The sequence below is a fragment of the Entelurus aequoreus genome, linkage group LG28 (assembly GCF_033978785.1).
Source record: "Entelurus aequoreus isolate RoL-2023_Sb linkage group LG28, RoL_Eaeq_v1.1, whole genome shotgun sequence".
Lineage (NCBI taxonomy): Eukaryota > Metazoa > Chordata > Actinopteri > Syngnathiformes > Syngnathidae > Entelurus > Entelurus aequoreus.
Window position 1 is genome coordinate 18590838 of NC_084758.1, and position 19428 is coordinate 18610265.

Here is a 19428-nt window from a genome sequence, read left to right on the forward strand (position 1 = left end):
TCAATACAGTCTGCAAGGGATACAGTCCGTAAGCACACGATTGTGCGTGCTGCTGGTCCACTAATAGTACTAATCTTTAACAGTAAATTTTACTCATTTTCATTAATTACTAGTTTCTATGTAACTGTTTTTATATTGTTTTACTTTCTTTTTTATTCAAGAAAATGTTTTTAATTTATTTACATTATTTTATTTCGTTAATTTTTTAAAAAAGGACCTTATCTTCACCATACCTGGTTGTCCAAATTAGGCATAATAATGTGTTAATTCCACGACTGTATGTATCGGTATCGGTTGATATCGGTATCGGTAATTAAAGAGTTGGACAATATCGGAATATCGGATATCTGCAAAAAGCCATTATCGGACATCCCTAATATATGCATGTATATTCATATACTGTATTACTCATTGTTAAAATCGGCCCTCTGAGGGCAACCATAACTGCGATGTGGCCCTCAATGAAAAGGAGTTTGGCACCCCTGCTGTAAGGTAACAAAAAGTGGACAAAGTGAAGCGCTGTGAATGTTTTCGAGATGCTCCGTATGTGCTGAAATGTAACCTTTATGAATTATTTTCAGGAAGCGAAAACCCCGCCATCTCGCAGCCTCCAACAGAAACCGGCGAGAAACCCATCCGAGTCGTCTGAAGAGAGGCACCGGAGGATGAGCGGCAGCGTCTTGGAAGATTTAAGCGACCCCAAGAAGATACCAGACAAAAACCGCACGCACTCCTTCATCTTGGACCTCGAGCTCGGCTCTCAGGAGGCGCTCAGGCAGCGTACCGTCGGGAAGTTTGACCGGCCGTCACGCAAGGTGCGCAAAGAAAAGCCAGAGGAGTCAGCGAAGATCAAACCAAAGCAGGAGAAGAAACCCGAGTCTATGGTGACTGAACCCCAGCAGAAGGATGGCGGGCCTGTAAAGGCGTCCTCCGAAGAGAAGAAGCCCAAAGTGAAAAGTGAAAAGAAAGTGGCAAAGGAACAAAAAGCGTCCGAGGCCGATGAAGCGGCTAAAGATGCGTCAACTAAGAAAATAAGGTCTCAGTCTGTCGAGGTGATCAAAGCAGAGAAGGACAAAAGTCGAGAAAAAGATAAAGACAAAATGAAAGAAAAGGCCAAAGGAGATAAATTGTCAGTAAAAAGCGATTCCAAACAACTACGGCTGGAATCTTCCGCCTTCTCTGAGGACCGGCCTGAGGTGGGACCAGGCACAGACGGCGGAAAGAAGAAAGAGAAACACTCCAAGGACACCCTGAAGAGGTCCAAGAGCCACAGCGAAGAGCGGCAAGGGGACAAAGCCAAAGTGAAAGCCGATGGCAAAGACAAAGAGAGGACCAAAGCCGAGCAACCAAACAAGCCTGACAGCGAAAAGTCCCCAAAAAGAGTCAGGCCTGCAGAGAAAGGAAGAACCACGGAAAAATCCAAATCCAAAGAGGAAGCAAAGTCAAAGCCGGACAAGAAAGCTCACAGTTTGGAGGCTCGCGGGGCCAGCAAAGGTGAGATAAGCAAGGACAAGAAGAAGGAGGGAAGTGTGAAGGAGCAGAGGAAGCCCTCTGAGGAGCCTGACATGAAGACTGCAAAGAAGAAAATGGACAAGAAGGAGAAAGTTCTGGAGAAGAACCACGAGGAGAAGAAAGCACCCCGTGAAGACAAAGCGGAGAAGTCCTCTCTGGATGTCGTGGCTCAGGATGCGCAGAAGACATCTCTGCTCAAAGACGACACGGAACCCGTCGCGGTCGCGACTGACGACACCCACGCCGTGACCGCTGAGGAGCCGGCCGTGCCTCCGGAGGCCGACGCCCTGCTGACGTTAATGGACGTCTGCGCCTCGGCCATGGACGCCAGGCTCCACGCGGCGACGGGCGGCGTAGAGCAAGCCCCCGTGGAAGCGACGCTTCAGGACGCCGACATGAAGATGAAGGAGGCGGCCCTCACGCTGCTTTCCATGGACCCCGACAGCGCTCTGTCTCCCGGCTTCATGAGGCAGAAAGCGGCGGCGTCCCCTGGGAGTGGCACGGAGCGCCAGAAACCGGAAGCTCTACAAACCGCTGCTGAGTCATCGCCTGTGGTCACGAATGCTGGAAAATCCAGCAGTGATGGTATTTAAACCTACTTTTATAGTTTTTAAGTTTGTTTAAATAACCCAACATTTGTTTGTATCCACAGACAACTATGAAATGGACGCATCATGTGCTGAAACGGCTCCTCAGGTAAACACCCTGTGGGTCATTCATTTGTTCACTTTCAACTTCCCAGTCACTGTAAAGGAAGTGGTCCTGGTCTACCACATCTGGACAGGTTTTTAAAAATCATTGCTACGCCTAATTTAGACTTAGACTTAGACTTAGACAAACTTTAATGATCCACAAGGGAAATTGTTCCACACAGTAGCTCAGTTACAAATGATGGAAAAGATGGAAAGGACAATGCAGGTATAAAATAGACTAAAAGCAATATAAAATATAACATATACACCGCATTTTTTGGAGTATAAGTCGCTCCGGAGTATAAGTCGCACCGGCCAAAAATGCATAATAAAGAAGGAAAAAAACATATAAGTCGCACTGGAGTATAAGTCGCATTTTTGGGGGGAAATATATTTGATAAAACCCAAAACCAAGAATAGACATTTGAAAAGCAATTTAAAATAAATAAAGAATAGTGAACAACAGGCTGAATAAGTGTACGTTATATGAGGCATAAATAACCAACTGAGAACGTGCCTGGTATGTAAACGTAACATATTATGGTAAGAGTCATTCAAATAACTATAACATATAGAACATGCTATACGTTTACCAAACAATCTGTCACGCCTAATCGCTAAATCCCATGAAATCTTAAACGTCTAGTCTCTTACGTGAACGAGCTAAATAATATTATTTGATATTTTACGGTAATGTGTTAATCATTTCACACATAAGTCGCTCCTGAGTATAAGTCGCACGATTTATAGTCCGAAAAATACGGTACGTAATATTTACATAATATATGTGCAGTATAGGATATATACTGATATATTATATTATATGTTTATATAATATATACAATATATAACAATTACCATGTATAATATTACAGTATATGTACTGACGGTTTTAGGGACTATGAGACAATCAAAGCTCGTTATCTAGTGGATTCTGGCGTGTTCTAAAGATAAAATGATATCATTACGCCTTATAGTCCGGATAATACGGTAATTGAAAAAATTATAAATCACTGGATTACTAAAGTAATCAAAAGCTGCAGTTCAACACGTTAACACATTGCAATAATTGCAGAAACATTAATCATGTATAAGCACAGATTACATTATTTTGATTGCACATGCTCCTTTCCTTTAAACGTTGATGGTTACCTGAAAGGTGGCGTTGGTCGTCATGCGGTCAGTGATCAGATGGTGTGTCAAAGATGGTGTGCTCGTTTCATTTCAAAAATAAACCCCGGCGGGACTTTGGATAAAACTGTTCTGACCAAATAAGTGAGGTACATTCAAGTAAAATATGTCATTCTTACAAGGAAATTGCATTTGTGTCAAAATATTAGTCTTTTTTTAAAGTTGGTTTAAGGCCGTGTTCAGCAACCCGTGGCTCCAGAGCCACATGCGGCTCTTGAGCGGTGCCCAGGTGGCTCCATGGAGCTTTTTCAAAAATGTATGGAAATGGAAGAAAAATTTAGTGAAAAATATATTTTTTGTTGTAATATGGTTTCTGTAGGAGGACAAACACGACACAAACCTTCGTAATTGTTAGAAAGCCCACAGTTTAATATGTTTGTGTTTATGCTTCACTGATGAGAGTATTTGGCGAGCGCCGTTTTTGTCCTGCTAATTTCAGCGGCCCTTGAACTCACCGTTGTGTGGACTGTGACTCAACAGTTTGTTTACATGTATAACTTTCTCTGACGCTGCCACAGAAAGACGTGTTTTATGCATACTTGCCAACCCTCCCGATTTTCCCGGGAGACTCACGAATTTCAGTGCCCTTACCGAAAATCTCCCAGGGAATCCATTCTCCCGAATTTCTCCCGATTTCCACCCGGACAACAATATTGGGGGCGTGCCTAAAAGGCACTGCCTTTAGCGTCCTCTACAACCTGTCGTCACGTCCGCTTTTCCACCATACAAGCAGCGTGCCGGCCCAGTCACATAATATATGCGGCTTTTACACACACACAAGGGAATGCAAGGCATACTTGATCAACAGCCATACAGGTCACACTGAGGGTGTTCGTATAAACAACTTTAACACTGTTACAAATATGCGCCACACTGTGAACCCACACCAAACAAGAACGACAAACACATTTCGGGAGAACATCCGCACCGTAACACAACATAAACACAACAGAACAAATACCCAGAACCCCTTGCAGCACTAACTCTTCCGGGACGCTACAATATACACCCCCCGCTACCACCTAACCACCCCCATCTCCCGAATTCGGAGGTCTCAAGGTTGGCAAGTATGGTTTTATGCCACTCCTTCTTTGTCTCATTTGTCTCCACCAAACATTTTATACTGTGCGTGAATGCACAAAGGTGAGCTTTGTTGATATTATTGACTTGTTATGGAGTGCTAATCAGGAATATTTGGTCACTGCATGACTGCAAGCTAATCAATGCTAACATGCTATTTAGGCTAGCTGTATGTTTGTAGGTATATTTGAGCTCATTTAATTTCCTTTACTTATGTCCTCTGGGTATTTAGTTTATTTTTCCATGTTTCATGACACATTATCTGTATGTAATATTGGCTGCATTTCTGATAGTTGTTAGTGTGCCATGTTGTTCCAGACCACAGCAAACGTTATCCAGCTTGCAAAGATTGTAATAAATCCATTAGAGGAAGACAGCCTTCCTTTAACTTGGACACACACTGCTATACCTTTGGTAATTCTACGACAGTCATTTCCAGGAGTTATCTCACCCTCTGAGAAGTAGTACTAATGTTTTCCAATGTTGTAAAAATGTGCAGAATAAATATTACATTTCAACATTTCCGTCAACAAAGATTTGCATCAGCCTGCGACACACCAGTCATTTTGATAGTAGGCTAATATAGCTAATATAGACACTTACATCTTGTGTTGCCTTCATTATAACACTTATATAAGGCTCCAGACGGATTACTTTTTTGTATTTTTGGTCCAATATGGTTCTTTCAACATTTTTGGGTTGCCGTCCCCTGGTTTAAGTCATGAAGAACTTGTTTTGGCCCCTACAACACAAAGCTAAGATGTTGATGTTTGGTTCAGATGGCTGAGCATTCATTATATTACATGACTTAAGCTCTTATTCGCGTACGTGCCATGTAAAAACAGGTTTGCCATAAACTGATGGTGATATGTTTTCATGTGTTTGCCCGAAGGATGACACCAAGTCACATGACTTTCAGGATCCTCCAGGTGAGGCGGCGGCCAACGCTGCCGAGACGGCACCTGACACGCGGTCAGCATCGACCGAGAAAGATGGTAACGCCTCCTACCTCACCTGGGTCAGGTATGGCTGGAGTGTGGTTTGATTGTTATTGATGTTCCAGAAATTATGAAGGAAAGCACGCCTGACCTTTCCTGCGGGACGCCTGCGTTGGAGCATGTTCCCGGTCCGCACGGTGAGCATCATTCCATAAAAAACAAGTCTTTTTTTTTTTTTTACATGACTGACTTCTTTGCCTTTCATCCTCCTCAGAGCAAAGCGAGGTTGCAGACGCAAACAGCAAAGTGAGCAACGATCCGCACTGTGCACCCCTTTTCTGCATTGTCAGCAAGATGGCTAAACATGTAAAACAACATTTTTGTGAACGATAATAGGCTGAAGAGGGGCTCGCCGAGGAGGAGCAGATGGACGTCAGTAATCGTACGTAAATCTATATTTTCTCCACAAGTGCCATCTCACAAGAAACTTGGCTGTCTCATGACCAACGTTAAAGTACAGTAGCGTAGTAGGCCTAAGTATTCATTTAAAACAAGGCAACAAGTATATTTATTATATATTTGGTCACTGTAACATTACACACAGTTTGAACAGTAACACTGTGTTTGACTATAGGAAAAGATCAAGTGCTTCTTTGGCATACCTCAATTTGAAAATCATGCTATATGTTATTAATAAAGGCCACTTCATTAGGTACACATGCACATTCTAACAGAGGTATGTTTTCATTTATTTTTTTCATTCATTTATTTCAGGCAATAACATAAAAATAAAAAAAAGTTCAAGGTAGACAATACATAATATAAATTAATATAGTGCAAAAGGTAATGTACAGTATGTACCGTAAGCATGATTGTCCAGTTTTGCCTGAAAGGGAGTGGGAAGAAGATAATTTATTTAATCCCCCCCTCAGTTCTCCATTCTGTGATTATTCTCATGAGTTTCACTCTTACTTTGTTCAAGGATTATAATACAAAAGTTGTATCGTGATGGCATTACCACAGGTAACAATAATTGTTACACTGTAACAATAATTTGTATCAACAATGTAGGAATAATGAATATACCAACAATGGTAATAGACAACATAGCAATAATGGTGAGGAAACATTGAGCACATGTAAACACTTTGAGACAGAGTACAACAGCAGGTCAATTTAAAGACCCTCATCTCTAGATTTGAACCAGACCCCATGTTTGTATAATAGTTTAAATCGATTAATAGTTTGTCATAAAATATGATTGACACTCTTAAGTAACAAATGACATGTCCTAATTCATCGCACCTGAAATAGACCAAGATATGAGGAACAATTAATAAATGTTGAATTAATTCACCTCCAAACGGAGTATTATTGTCTTTGTAGAGGCAGAATTTTTGGTTGATTTATGTGTACCAAATCATATGGCCGTCTTTGTAGGGATGCGCAAAAAAATCGATTCCCATCCGAATCACGATTCTTATTCATCATGATTCGCAGTTTTTAAAAATCACAAAAAAAACAAAAACTTGAAAACATTTTTTTTTTTTTTTCATAAGAATCCATTTTTAAAAATATGTTTTAGACCATCTAACTTAGGGGTCGGCAACCCAAAACGTTGAAAGAGCCATATTGGACCAAAAATACTGACTGAAGCTGCAAAAAATTAAAAGCCGTATATAAGTCTTATAATGAAGGCAACACATGATGTAAGTGTCTATATTAGTTATATTAGTCTACTATCAAAAGACTGTAAAAGTCTTATATAAGTGTTATAATGAAGGCAACACATGATGTAAGTGTCTATATTAGCTATAATAGCCTACTATCAAAATGACTGTGTCTCAGGCTGAAGCAAATCTTCGTTTTTGATTGATTGATTGAAGCTTTTATTAGTAGGTTGCACAGTACAGTACATATTCCGTACAATTGACCACTAAATGGTAACACCCGAATAAGTTTTTCAACTTGTTTAAGTCGGGGTCCACGTTAATCAATTCAATTCGTTGACAGCAATGTTGAAATTTAATATTTATTCTACACATTTTTACAACATTGGAAACCATTAGTAAATCAGAGGCTACTCAGAAGGTGAGATAACTCCTGGAAATTACTGGCTTTTAATGGCCAAAGGTATAGATGTGTGTGTCCCAGTTAAAGGAAACGTCTTCTTTTAATATATTTATTACAATCTTTGGCAAGCTAGTTGATGCTTGCTGTGTTTTGGAACAACATGGCACACAAACAACTATCTGAAATTCAGCCAATATTACATACTGTCATGTGTCATGAGATAAGCAAAACTAAATTATATACAAAGAGGATAAAAGTAAAGGATATTAAATGAGCTCAAATATACCTACAAATGAGGTATAATGATGCAACAGCTAGCCTAAATAGCATGTTAGTATTGATTAACTTGCAGTCATGCACTGACCAAATAGCCTGATTAGCACTCCAACAAGTCAATAACATCAACAAAGCTCACCTTTGTGCATTCACGCACAGCATAAAAATTTTGGTTGACAAGATGAGACAAAGAAAGAGTGCAAGATTTTACATGTAAACAAACTGTTGCGTCACAGTCCACACTATGGTGAGTTCAAGAACCGCCGAAATTAGCAGGACAAAATTATGTTCACCAAATACTCTCATCAGTGAAGCATACACACAAACATATTAAAAAGTGGGCTTTCTAACAATTGGGAAGGTTTGTGTCATGTTTGTCCTTAAACAAAAAACATACTAAAACAAAAAAATATATTTTTCGCCCATCTTTTTCCTTTTTCAATCCTTTTTTAAAAGATGCTCCAGGGAGCCACTAGGGCGGCACTAAAGATCCGCGGGTTGCTGACCCCCGGTTTTGAAGAAGTTCCATTATAGTTATTATACCAAATAATACATTGAACAAAATCGATTCTGAATTGAATCGTCACCCCAGGAATTGCTTTGGCAGTATTTAAATTCACCTTTCGTCCATTATCACCAGGTGATGCTGAAGTAAAGACACAGGAGGAAGAAAGCGTTGCACGAACCGTAAGTTCCATGGCAACGGTCAAAAAGCTTGCTCAGCACTTTTAACCTCATCTTCATTTTGTCATCGATTGCTCTGTAGGTGGAACTCGGCGCTCCACACACACAACTAGACTGTGGAAGTCAAGTTGTAAATCAAGCCAGTGAGTAGCTGTGCAATTGGCACGTTCCCCCCCCCATTCCTCCCATATCGTTCCTAAATGTTGTTCAGAAATGTGTGACCCAGGTTGCATCATCCAGCAGCAAAAGGAGTCAGACACGTCAAATAAGGTAACTCTCCTTGGATCAATGTATGGTTTCTGATGGTTCAGGTCTTGATGTTGCATTTTTGTTGTGACAAGTCTGAGGGACGAGGAGGACGTAAAAGAAAGATGTCCAACCAGAACATTGCATCTGCTCTGGACTGCAGTAATATTGCTGATGCATCACAATTTAGCAATGCAGCAGGCCAGGATGGAAAGGAACCATCTTCTGAGGTGAGAATAGAACGCTCTTTACTTTGACTTTGGTATTTGTTGAACGTCCTACAAACGTTCACGAAGATGTGTTGTCCTCATCAGGAAAAAGAACAAGCAGAGGTGAGGGTCAAGTTGCCGCGCAGGGGACGATCTTCTAAAGCGGCAGAAGAAGTAGCGCAGGAGGAGATGAAACAATTCGAGAAAATGGGTCCGACTCCCAGTCGACGAAGGAGACGCTCTGCAGCCAAATTAGGTCCGACTTTTGGCCTGACTAAATGCTCTGGAGATTACTTGAAGCATCATAGTGGCATGAAGAAAAGTTTTTTATTTTACCTTTTTTTGTTTTTTCAGATGACCTGAGCAAAGACGAGCAGGGCGCTCACAAATCGTCGCCATCACGCTCTACAGAGGAGCAGGTTAGCTGAACACAAATATATTGTACAGTGGTACCTCACATTCCAGAGGCTTTCTTTTTCTTAGATTGGTGGCAAACATTTTTGTCGGAGGTTTGCTTTTTATACAAACATTTTTGTCGGAAGTTTGCTTTGTATACAAACTTTTTTGGCGGAAGTTTGCGCTGCATACAAACATTTTTGTCTCAAGTTTGCTCTGTATACAAACATTTTTGTCTGAAGTTTGCTCTGTATACAAACATTTTGTTCGGAAGTTTGCTTTGTATACAAACATTTTTGGCGGAAGTTTGCGTTGCATACAAACATTTTTGTCTTAAATTTGCTCTGTATACAAACATTTTAGTCGGAAGTTTGCGCTGTATACAAACATTTTTGTCGGAAGTTTGATCTGTATACAAACATTTTTGTTGGAAGTTTGCTCTGTATACAAAAATATTTGTCGGAAGTTTGCGTTGCATTCAAACATTTTTGTCGGAAGTTTGCGTTGCATTCAAACATTTTTATCGAACGTTTGCTCTGTATACAAACATTTTTGTCGGAAGTTTGCGTTGTACACAAACATTTTTGTCGGAAGTTTGCTCTGTATACAAACATTTTTGTCGGAAGTTTGATCTGTATACAAACATTTTTGTCAGAAGTTTGCTCTGTATACAAAAATGTTTTTCGGAAGTTTGCGTTGCATACAAACATTTTTGTCAGAAATTTGCGCTGTATACAAACATTTTTGTCTGAAGTTTGTTCTGCACACAAACATTTTTGTCAGACGTTTCCTCCATATACAAACATTTTTGTCCAATGTTTGCTTCGTATACAAACATTTTTGTTGGAAGTTTGCTCTGTATACAAACATTTTTGTCTGAAGTTTGCTCGGTATACAAACATTTTTGTCTCAAGTTTGCTCTGTTTACAAACATTTTTGTCGGAAGTTTGCTCTGTATACAAACATTTTTGTCGGAAGTTTGCTCTGTATACAAAAATGTTTTGGCAGATGTTTGCGCTGTATACAAACATTTTTGGTCGGAAGTTTGCTCTGCATACAAACATTTTTGTTAGAATTTTGCTCTGTACACAAACATTTAGTCGGAAGTTGGCTCTGTATACAAACATTTTTGTCTGAAGTTTGCTCGGTATACAAACATTTTTGTCTCAAGTTTGCTCTGTTTACAAACATTTTTGTCGGAAGTTTGCTCTGTATACAAACATTTTTGTCGGAAGTTTGCTCTGTATACAAAAATGTTTTGGCAGATGTTTGCGCTGTATACAAACATTTTTGGTCGGAAGTTTGCTCTGCGTACAAACATTTTTGTTAGAATTTTGCTCTGTACACAAACATTTAGTCGGAAGTTGGCTCTGTATACAAACATTTTTGTCGGACGTTTGCTCCGTATACAAACATTTAGTCAGAAGTTTACTCTGTATACAAACATTTTTTGGCAGATGTTTGCTCTGTATTCAAACATTTTTGTTGGAAGTTTGTGCTGCATACAAACATTTTTGTCAGAAGTTGCGCTGTATACAAACATTTTTGGTCGGAAGTTTGCTCTGCATACAAACATTTTTGTTAGAATTTTGCTCTGTACACAAACATTTAGTCGGAAGTTGGCTCTGTATACAAACATTTTTGTCGGACGTTTGCTCCGTATACAAACATTTAGTCAGAAGTTAGCTCTGTATACAAACATTTTTGTCGGACGTTTGCTCCGTATACAAACATTTTTGTCGGAAGTTTGCTCCGTATACAAACATTTTTGTCGGAAGTTTGTGCTGCATACAAACATTTTTGTCTCAAGTTTGCGCTGTATACAAACATTTCTGTCGGAAGTTGGCTCTGTATACAAACATTTTTGTCGGACGTTTGCTCCGTATACAAACATTTAGTCAGAAGTTTGCTCTGTATACTAACATTTTTTGGCAGATGTTTGCTCTGTATTCAAACATTTTTGTCGGAAGTTTGTGCTGCATACAAACATTTTTGTCAGAAGTTGCGCTGTATACAAACATTTTTGGTCGGAAGTTTGCTCTGCATACAAACATTTTTGTTAGAATTTTGCTCTGTACACAAACATTTAGTCGGAAGTTGGCTCTGTATACAAACATTTTTGTCGGACGTTTGCTCCGTATACAAACATTTAGTCAGAAGTTAGCTCTGTATACAAACATTTTTGTCGGACGTTTGCTCCGTATACAAACATTTTTGTCGGAAGTTTGCTCCGTATACAAACATTTTTGTCGGAAGTTTGTGCTGCATACAAACATTTTTGTCTCAAGTTTGCGCTGTATACAAACATTTCTATCGGAAGTTTGATCTGTATACAAACATTTTTGTCTGACGTTTGCTCTGCACACACACATTTTTGTCAGTAGTTTGCTCTGTATACAAACATTTTTGTCAGAAGTTTGCTCTCTATACAAAAATTTTTGTCGGAAGTTTGCTATATATACAAACATGTTTGTCGGAAGTTTGCTCCGTATACAAACATTTTTGTCGGACATTTGCTCCGTATAAAAACATTTTTGTCGGACGTTTCCCCTGTATACAAACATTTTTGTTGAAAGTTTGCTCCATATAGAGAGGTTTTTGTCGGGAGTTTGCTCTGGACACAAACATTTTTGTCGGACGTTTCCTCCGTATACAAACATTTTTGTCGGACGTTTCCTCCGTATACAAACATTTTTGTCGGACGTTTCCTCCGTATACAAACATTTTTGTCGGACGTTTGCTCCGTATACAAACATTTTTGTCGGCCGTTTGCTCTGTATACAAACAAACTGGCCAATTTGCCCGCGTAACATTTTGTTAAATTGGGTGCGCAAACAAAGAATCCCACACGTTGGTGACTCTCTTTTTTTATTGATTACGACTGCAAAATAAGTCACCTCAGGGCCTAAAAAAGTTGCAAGTGCCAGCACTTTAATAAAGAAGGCTAGTAACACTTGAATTTGAAATCAACCTATGATGATTTTAATCTACATTTAAGAACACGGGGCAGTATAGCTCGATTGGTAGAGTGGCCGTGCCACCAATTTCAGGGTTGCAGGTTTGATCCCCTCTTCCGCCATCCTAGACACTGCCATTGTGTCATTGGGCAAGACACTTTACCCACCTGCTCCCAGTGCCACCCACACTGGTTTAAAAATGTAACTTAGATATCGGGTTTCACTATGTAAAGCGCTATATAAACATAATTCACTTCACCACACTTCCTGTTGTCTAGATCAGTGGTTCCCAATATTTTTCTTGGCTCTCCCAGTACCACCGTAATGACCAACATTGAAATATCGTAGCGTAGTAGGCCTAAATTTTCATTAAAAACAACACAGGTATTTTATTCAACAAGTTTATTTAATATTTTTGGCCACAGTTTCAACAGTAACACTGTTTGAATATTTAAATATGTGATTCTTTGGCGTACCACTAATGGTATGCGTACCAATGTTTGAGAATAATTGGTCTAGATATGATGTTTTGGATATTCTTTGGCGTTAATTGTGCTTATTATTTTCCTCCACGGTCACTTTTATAGCCCGTTTTTTTTTACAGTTGTCACCACTATCTTTTTCCAGACACGGTTGAAAATGAACTTCATGAACATTATATAGATTCACCCGGTCACAACATTAGGTACACCTGCACACTCTTTCTGCAGCATTTATGTCACTGCATGTCACGACTATATGACAATAATATTTATACTATTAATATTAGCTTGCTGAGAGCTTTACTAAATGTCCAAATAAGTACTTCCTCCAGTTTTTCTTTGATATTCAATCTCTGTCTGACCTTTTTTGGAAGGGCTTATGAAGTAGTATATTCTATTGTTGGACACATCCTGAAGTCTTAATCATCCACAGGGAGAGGAAAAGGAAAGTGCACCAAAGTCTGACAGGCTTCAAGAACGTGAGGCCGCTGTGTCGTCTCTTCCTGCAGGAAGCGCTGAAACGGGTATGAAATGTCATTATCTTTTAATATGTTTTATTTAATACAACTGGATTTGGTCCAGAGGAAATCGCCAAGACTTGATGGTTTCAGCCAACATTTTAGCACATAACTTAATGGAAGACATGATGGTTTTCAGCTAACATTTTAGCATCAGATATATCAATAATAAATAATCAGGAAGAAAATGGATGGATGGATATACACATTTAAAGTCACGCAAAAATATTTGTGTGCCTTTTTTCTCGTTAATGATGTCACCACTGCTACAGAAGATGTGATTATGACCACAGAACCACACGTAGGAAACTGGTAGATGCGGGACACCTGTCCTGGCTGCTCAGTACGACATGGCTGCTATGTATGTGACATGTGATTGGATGTCTCCTCATGTGTCCTTCTTAGGTGAGCCGCCAGTTAAGAAGAGGAGGTCGGAGGACAGGGAAACATCTGTGGAGGTGAGAAACCCTACGATTGTCTCAAATATTCCTTCTAGTTTTGTGACCATCCATGACCAACGTTCAAATCCACAGGCACTGGAGGAGGAGCTGAACAAGGACACTAGCGAGGAGGCTTCTAAGGACACATATGAGGAGTTGATGAAGGACGCCAATAAGGAGGCTGGAAAGGACACAAGTGAAACGCTTCTTGAGGACACTAGTGAGGAGCCTATGGAGGAGACTAGTGAGGAGCCTATGAAGGACACTAGTGAGGAGCCTATGAAGGACACTAGTGAGGAGCCTATGAAGGACACTAGTGAGGAGCCTATGGAGGAGACTAGTGAGGAGCTCATAAAGCACTTGAGTGAGAAGGCCCCCACAGACGACACAGGGGAAGCACTTATAAAGGAGACAAGTGAAGAGTGCTTAAAGGACGCAAATGAGGAGCCCCTGAAGGACACAAGTGAGGATCCAAAGGACGCAAGTGAGGATGGAAAGAACGCAAGTGAGGATGGAAAGGACGCAAGTGAAGATGGAAAGGAGACAAGTGAGCGTGCAAAGGAGACAAGTGCGGATGCAAAGGAGACAAGTGCGGATGCAAAATACACAAGGGAGGAGCTTATAGAGGACACAAGGGAGGATGTAAAGGAGACAAGTGAGGATGTAAAGGAGACAAGTGAGGATGTAAAGGAGACAAGTGAGGATGTGAAGGAGACAAGTGAGGATGCAAAGGACACACAACGTGAGGATGCAAAGGATGCGAGTGAGGATGCAAAGGATGCGAGTGAGGATGCAAAGGAGGCGAGTGAGGGGCTTATAGAGGACACAAGTGAAGATGTAAAGGAGACAAGCGAGGATGTAAAGGAGACAAGTGAGGATGTAAAGGAGACAAGTGAGGAGGTAAAGGACACAAGTGAGGATGCAAAGGACGTGAGTGAGGAGTTTATAGAGGACACAAGTAAGGATGTAAAGGACGCGAGTGAGGAGCTTATAGAGGACACAAGTGAGGATGCAAAGGACGTGAGTGAGGAGTTTATAGAGGACACAAGTAAGGATGTAAAGGACGCGAGTGAGGAGCTTATAGAGGACACAAGTGAGGATGCAAAGGACGTGAGTGAGGAGTTTATAGAGGACACAAGTGAGGATGTAAAGGACACAAGTGAGGATGCAAAGGACGTGAGTGAGGAGTTTATAGAGGACACAAGTAAGGATGTAAAGGACGCGAGTGAGGAGCTTATAGAGGACACAAGTGAGGATGTAAAGGGCACAAGTGAGGATGCAAAGGACGTGAGTGAGGAGTTTATAGAGGACACAAGTAAATATGTAAAGGACGCGAGTGAGGAGCTTATAGAGGACACAAGTAAGGATGTAAAGGACGCGAGTGAGGAGCTTAAAGAGGACACAAGTAAGGATGTAAAGGACGCGAGTGAGGAGCTTATAGAGGACACAAGTGAGGATGTAAAGGACACAAGTGAGGATGCAAAGGACGTGAGTGAGGAGTTTATAGAGGACACAAGTAAGGATGCAAAGGACGTGAGTGAGGAGTTTATAGAGGACACAAGTAAGGATGCAAAGGACGTGAGTGAGGAGTTTATGGAGGACACAAGTGAGGATGTAAAGGAGACAAGTGAGGATGCAAAGGAGGTACAAAGTGAGAATGCAAAGGACACAAGTGTGGAGGCAATGGACACAAGTGAGGATGCAAAGGAGACAAGCGAGGATTTAAAGGACACAAGTGAGAATGCAATGGACCCAAGTGAGGAGCTTATAGAGGACACAAGTGAGGATGTAAAGGACGCAAGTGAGGAGCTTATAGAGGACACAAGTGAGAATGCAAAGGATGCAAGTGAGGAGCTTATAGAGGACACAAGTGAGAATGTAAAGGACGCAAGTGAGGAGCTTATAGAGAACACAAGTGAGAATGTAAAGGATGCAAGTGAGGAGCTTATAGAGGACACAAGTGAGAATGTAAAGGACGCAAGTGAGGAGCTTATAGAGGACACAAGTGAGAATGCAAAGGACGCAAGTGAGGAGCTTATAGAGGACACAAGTGAGGATGTAAAGGAGGTACAAAGTGAGGATGCAAAGGAGACAAGCGAGGATTTAAAGGACACAAGTGATGATGCAAAGGAGACAAGTGAGGCGCTTATAGAGGACACAAGTGAGGACGTAAAGGACACGAGTGATGATGCAAAGGACACAAGTGAGGAGCTGATAGAGGACACACGTGAGGATGCAAAGGAGACAAGTGAGGATGTGAAGGAGACAAGTGAGGATGTGAAGGAGACAAGTGAGGATGTGAAGGAGACAAGTGAGGATGTGAAGAAGACAAGTGAGGATGTGAAGAAGACAAGTGAGGATGTAAAGGAGACAAGTGAGGATGTAAAGGAGACAAGTGAAGATGTGAAGGAGACAAGTGAGGATGTAAAGGAGACAAGTGAGAATGTAAAGGATGAAAGTGCGCAGAAGACAGACGGTGAGGAAGGCAAAGAAACGGAGCAAACCTGACACGTTGGTGTTGTTTTGTGGTGCTTGTTGACTAATTAAAGTGGTCACATTTCTCTCAGCTCCTCCATCACTGAGTGCATGCGAAGGAAACGAGGAGATGGACGAGCAGCAACAAGGCTCCGCCCCCAAGAAGCCAGCTCGCAGGGGACGACCACCAAAGACAGCGGAGCTTGCAGACGACGCAGGTTTGAGAGAACTCCCGTGACGCTTCTGATCCAACATATGAGAATATTATATGTATTATATATGTGGCGGGTCCTTCTCGCAGATAAAAAGGAGAAAACGCCAGGAGCCGAAAAGGAGCCGAATGAGGACGACGAAGAGGAGGAGGAGGAAGAATGCGGTGAAAAGGACGAGGACGAGAATGAGATGGCGAGAAGAGCGACGACGCGATCGGCTTCTCGCCTGGAAGCTGAAAGGTGATCTTCTCATGACGTCTGTCTTTTGTGAAGATGGTCAAACATAAGCATCTTCCCAGTGTTGTCCCGATACCAATATTTTGGTACCGGTACCGAAATTATTTCGGTACTTTTCTAAATAAAGGGGACCACAAAAAATGGCATTATTGGCTTTATTTGAACAAAAAATCTTAGGCTACATTAAACATATGTTTCTTATTGCAAGTTTGTCCTTAAATAAAATAGTGAACATACAAGACAACTTGTCTTTTAATAGTAAGTAAACAAACAAAGGCTCCTAATTTAGTCTGCTGACATATGCAGTAACATATTGTGTCATTTATCTACCTATTATTTTGTCAACATTATTAACGACAAGTGGAAGAAAATGAATTAATTTACTGTTAATATCTGCTTACTTTCTCTTTTAACAAGCGGACCAGTGCTTTTTAGAGGCGTTATAGTACCGAATATGATTCATTAGTATCGCGGTACTATACTAATACCGGTATACCGTACAACCCTTACATCTTTCATACGCCGCACACATTTTGACCGTTTTACGTAGGAATGTCCGATAATGGCTTTTTTGCCGATATTCCGATATTGTCCAACTCTTAATTACCGATACCGATATCAACCGATACCGATACATACAGTCGTGGAATTAACACATTATTATGCCTAATTTTGTTGTGATGCCCCGCTGGATGCATTAAACAATGTAACAAGGTTTTCCCAAATAAGAGAACAACTTCAACTCAAGTTATGGAAAAAAGTGCCAACATGGCACTGCCATATTTATTATTGAAGTCACAAAGTGCATGATTTTTTGAACATGCCTCAAAACAGCAGCTTGGAATTTGGGACATGTTCTCCCTGAAATAATCCTGATACCCACTACAACTATGGGAAACACTGTACTTTGACTTTCACAAAGTGCTTTTTTTTTTTTAAACATGCCTCAAAACAACAGCTACAAAAACAATGAAGGCACACAGCTTCAGTCCAAAGTATACTATAAACTGGGCTCACTCTGCCCTGTTCTTAACGTATTCGTATGAGTAACAAAAATGTGCAAATAAAAACAAGAAAGGCACAAAAATAAAAAAACTGCTTCAGTCTAGACTAGTAGATAACACAGCCATCCTTTAAAGTGCATGAACATTAATAAAACTGCTTCAGTCTAGACTAGTAGAAAACACAGCCATCCTTTAAAGTGCATGGGGGAAAAAAGGCACAAAACATAAATAAAACAGCTTCACTCAGTCCAGACTATTAGTCTATTTGTGCAACAGATGAAGCTCAAAGAGTGGGCTAATTCTTTTTCTCCTTGTCATCACGTGTGAGAGGTAGATTTTTCTGAATGAAAACAAGCATTTGCAAAGGGTTGTGGGTATTTGTTCTGTTGTGTTTATGTTGTATTACAGTGCGGATGTTCTCCCGAAATGTGTTTGTCATTCTTGTTTGGTGTGGGTTCACAGTGTGGCGCACATTTGTAACAGTGTTAAAGTTGTTTATACGGCCACCCTCAGTGTGACCTGTATGGCTGTTGACCAAGTATGCTTGCATTCGCGAATGCGTGTGTCAAGCCGAAGATAGTATGTGACTGAGCCAGTACGCAAAGGCAGCGCCTTCAAGGATTAATTTGGCGCTCTGTACATCTTCCTGCGTCCGTGTACACAGCGGCGTTTTAGAAAGTCACAAATTTTACTTTCGGAAACCGATACCGATAATCTTGAAACCGATACCGATAATTTCCGATATTACTTTTTAAAGCATTTATCGGCTGATAATATCGGCGGTCCGATATTATCGCCAGTTCCGCCTTTTGTTGATGTAATTTGAGTAGTTTAGTTCAGTGTAGGCGGCATGACTCTCCATGCTAGTTTGTAGGACGATAGGACATGTTATTCATGATCATTTTAACATACAGTATTTTTCAGACCATAGTGAAGTGAAATGAAGTGAATTATATTTATATAGCACTTTTCACTAGTGACTCAAAGTGATTTACATAGTGAAACCCAATATCTAAGTTACATTTTAAACCAGTGTGGGTGGCACTGGGAGCAGGTGGGTAAAGTGTCTTGCCCAAGGACACAACGGCAGTGACTGGGGGATCGAACCTGGAACCCTCAAGTTGCTGGCATGGCCGCTCTACCAACCGAGCTATACCGTCCCACTCCCACCGGGTTATAAGGCGCATTGTAGTGGTCATAATATGATTTTTTTTCCCACATTTAAAGACTTCCTTGTGGTCTACATAACATGTAATGGTGGTTCTTTGTTGCATAGATGATGTTTTACACACCGAGTCGTGTAAAAAGAGAGTATGGCCAACTAAACAGGCGCCATGTTTGCTGTGCGGCTCTCTCCGATATGCATGCAATTGCTGTCGTTTTGACATAGTTTTTTTCTGAGGAAATAAAGCTAAATAATAAGTCTCTATATAGTTCTAAACATGCTCCAGTTCATGAACTTACAATAAAAGATGCTTTTAATTTGTGGCCGTATTTGACGCACTCTGCTGCTACATAACTGCAGTGTTTGGTGACCAGCAGGCACTAACACGCACACAGGACGACCAAAAAAGATATATTTTTAGCCTCATTTTGCCAAAATCTTCATTATTATTGGACCAACAATCACAGAGAAATTGTGACTTCTGTGTGAAGTATGTCAAGTGTGGTGTAATCACTGTATGTGTCACTCATTATGTATTATATTCTATTATATTATATTATATTATAACTCATCTTTCTCCTTTATAGCATGCCAAGTCAATAAGTGTAATTATTTCTCATATTTCTGCATAATATATTTGT

At 40.6% G+C, this 19428-nt stretch overlaps 1 protein-coding gene across 2 annotated transcripts in view; it reads left to right on the top strand.

The window, feature by feature from the left end:
• bod1l1 (biorientation of chromosomes in cell division 1-like 1) overlaps positions 1–19428 on the top strand; it is a 41971-nt gene that overhangs the window by 17225 nt on the left and 5318 nt on the right. Inside the window, exons 10-26 of one of the 2 annotated variants that reach the window (XM_062040151.1) lie at positions 582–2097; positions 2165–2208; positions 5368–5470; positions 5539–5610; positions 5688–5719; positions 5810–5855; positions 8403–8449; positions 8529–8589; positions 8658–8716; positions 8788–8922; positions 9007–9157; positions 9256–9320; positions 13170–13260; positions 13660–13712; positions 13788–16170; positions 16262–16387; positions 16471–16621. In XM_062040151.1, coding sequence (XP_061896135.1) covers positions 582–2097; positions 2165–2208; positions 5368–5470; positions 5539–5610; positions 5688–5719; positions 5810–5855; positions 8403–8449; positions 8529–8589; positions 8658–8716; positions 8788–8922; positions 9007–9157; positions 9256–9320; positions 13170–13260; positions 13660–13712; positions 13788–16170; positions 16262–16387; positions 16471–16621 — 5135 coding nt within the window. The remainder of the gene's footprint in view (positions 1–581; positions 2098–2164; positions 2209–5367; positions 5471–5538; positions 5611–5687; positions 5720–5809; positions 5856–8402; positions 8450–8528; positions 8590–8657; positions 8717–8787; positions 8923–9006; positions 9158–9255; positions 9321–13169; positions 13261–13659; positions 13713–13787; positions 16171–16261; positions 16388–16470; positions 16622–19428) is intronic. The other variant, XM_062040152.1, reaches the window with a different exon arrangement.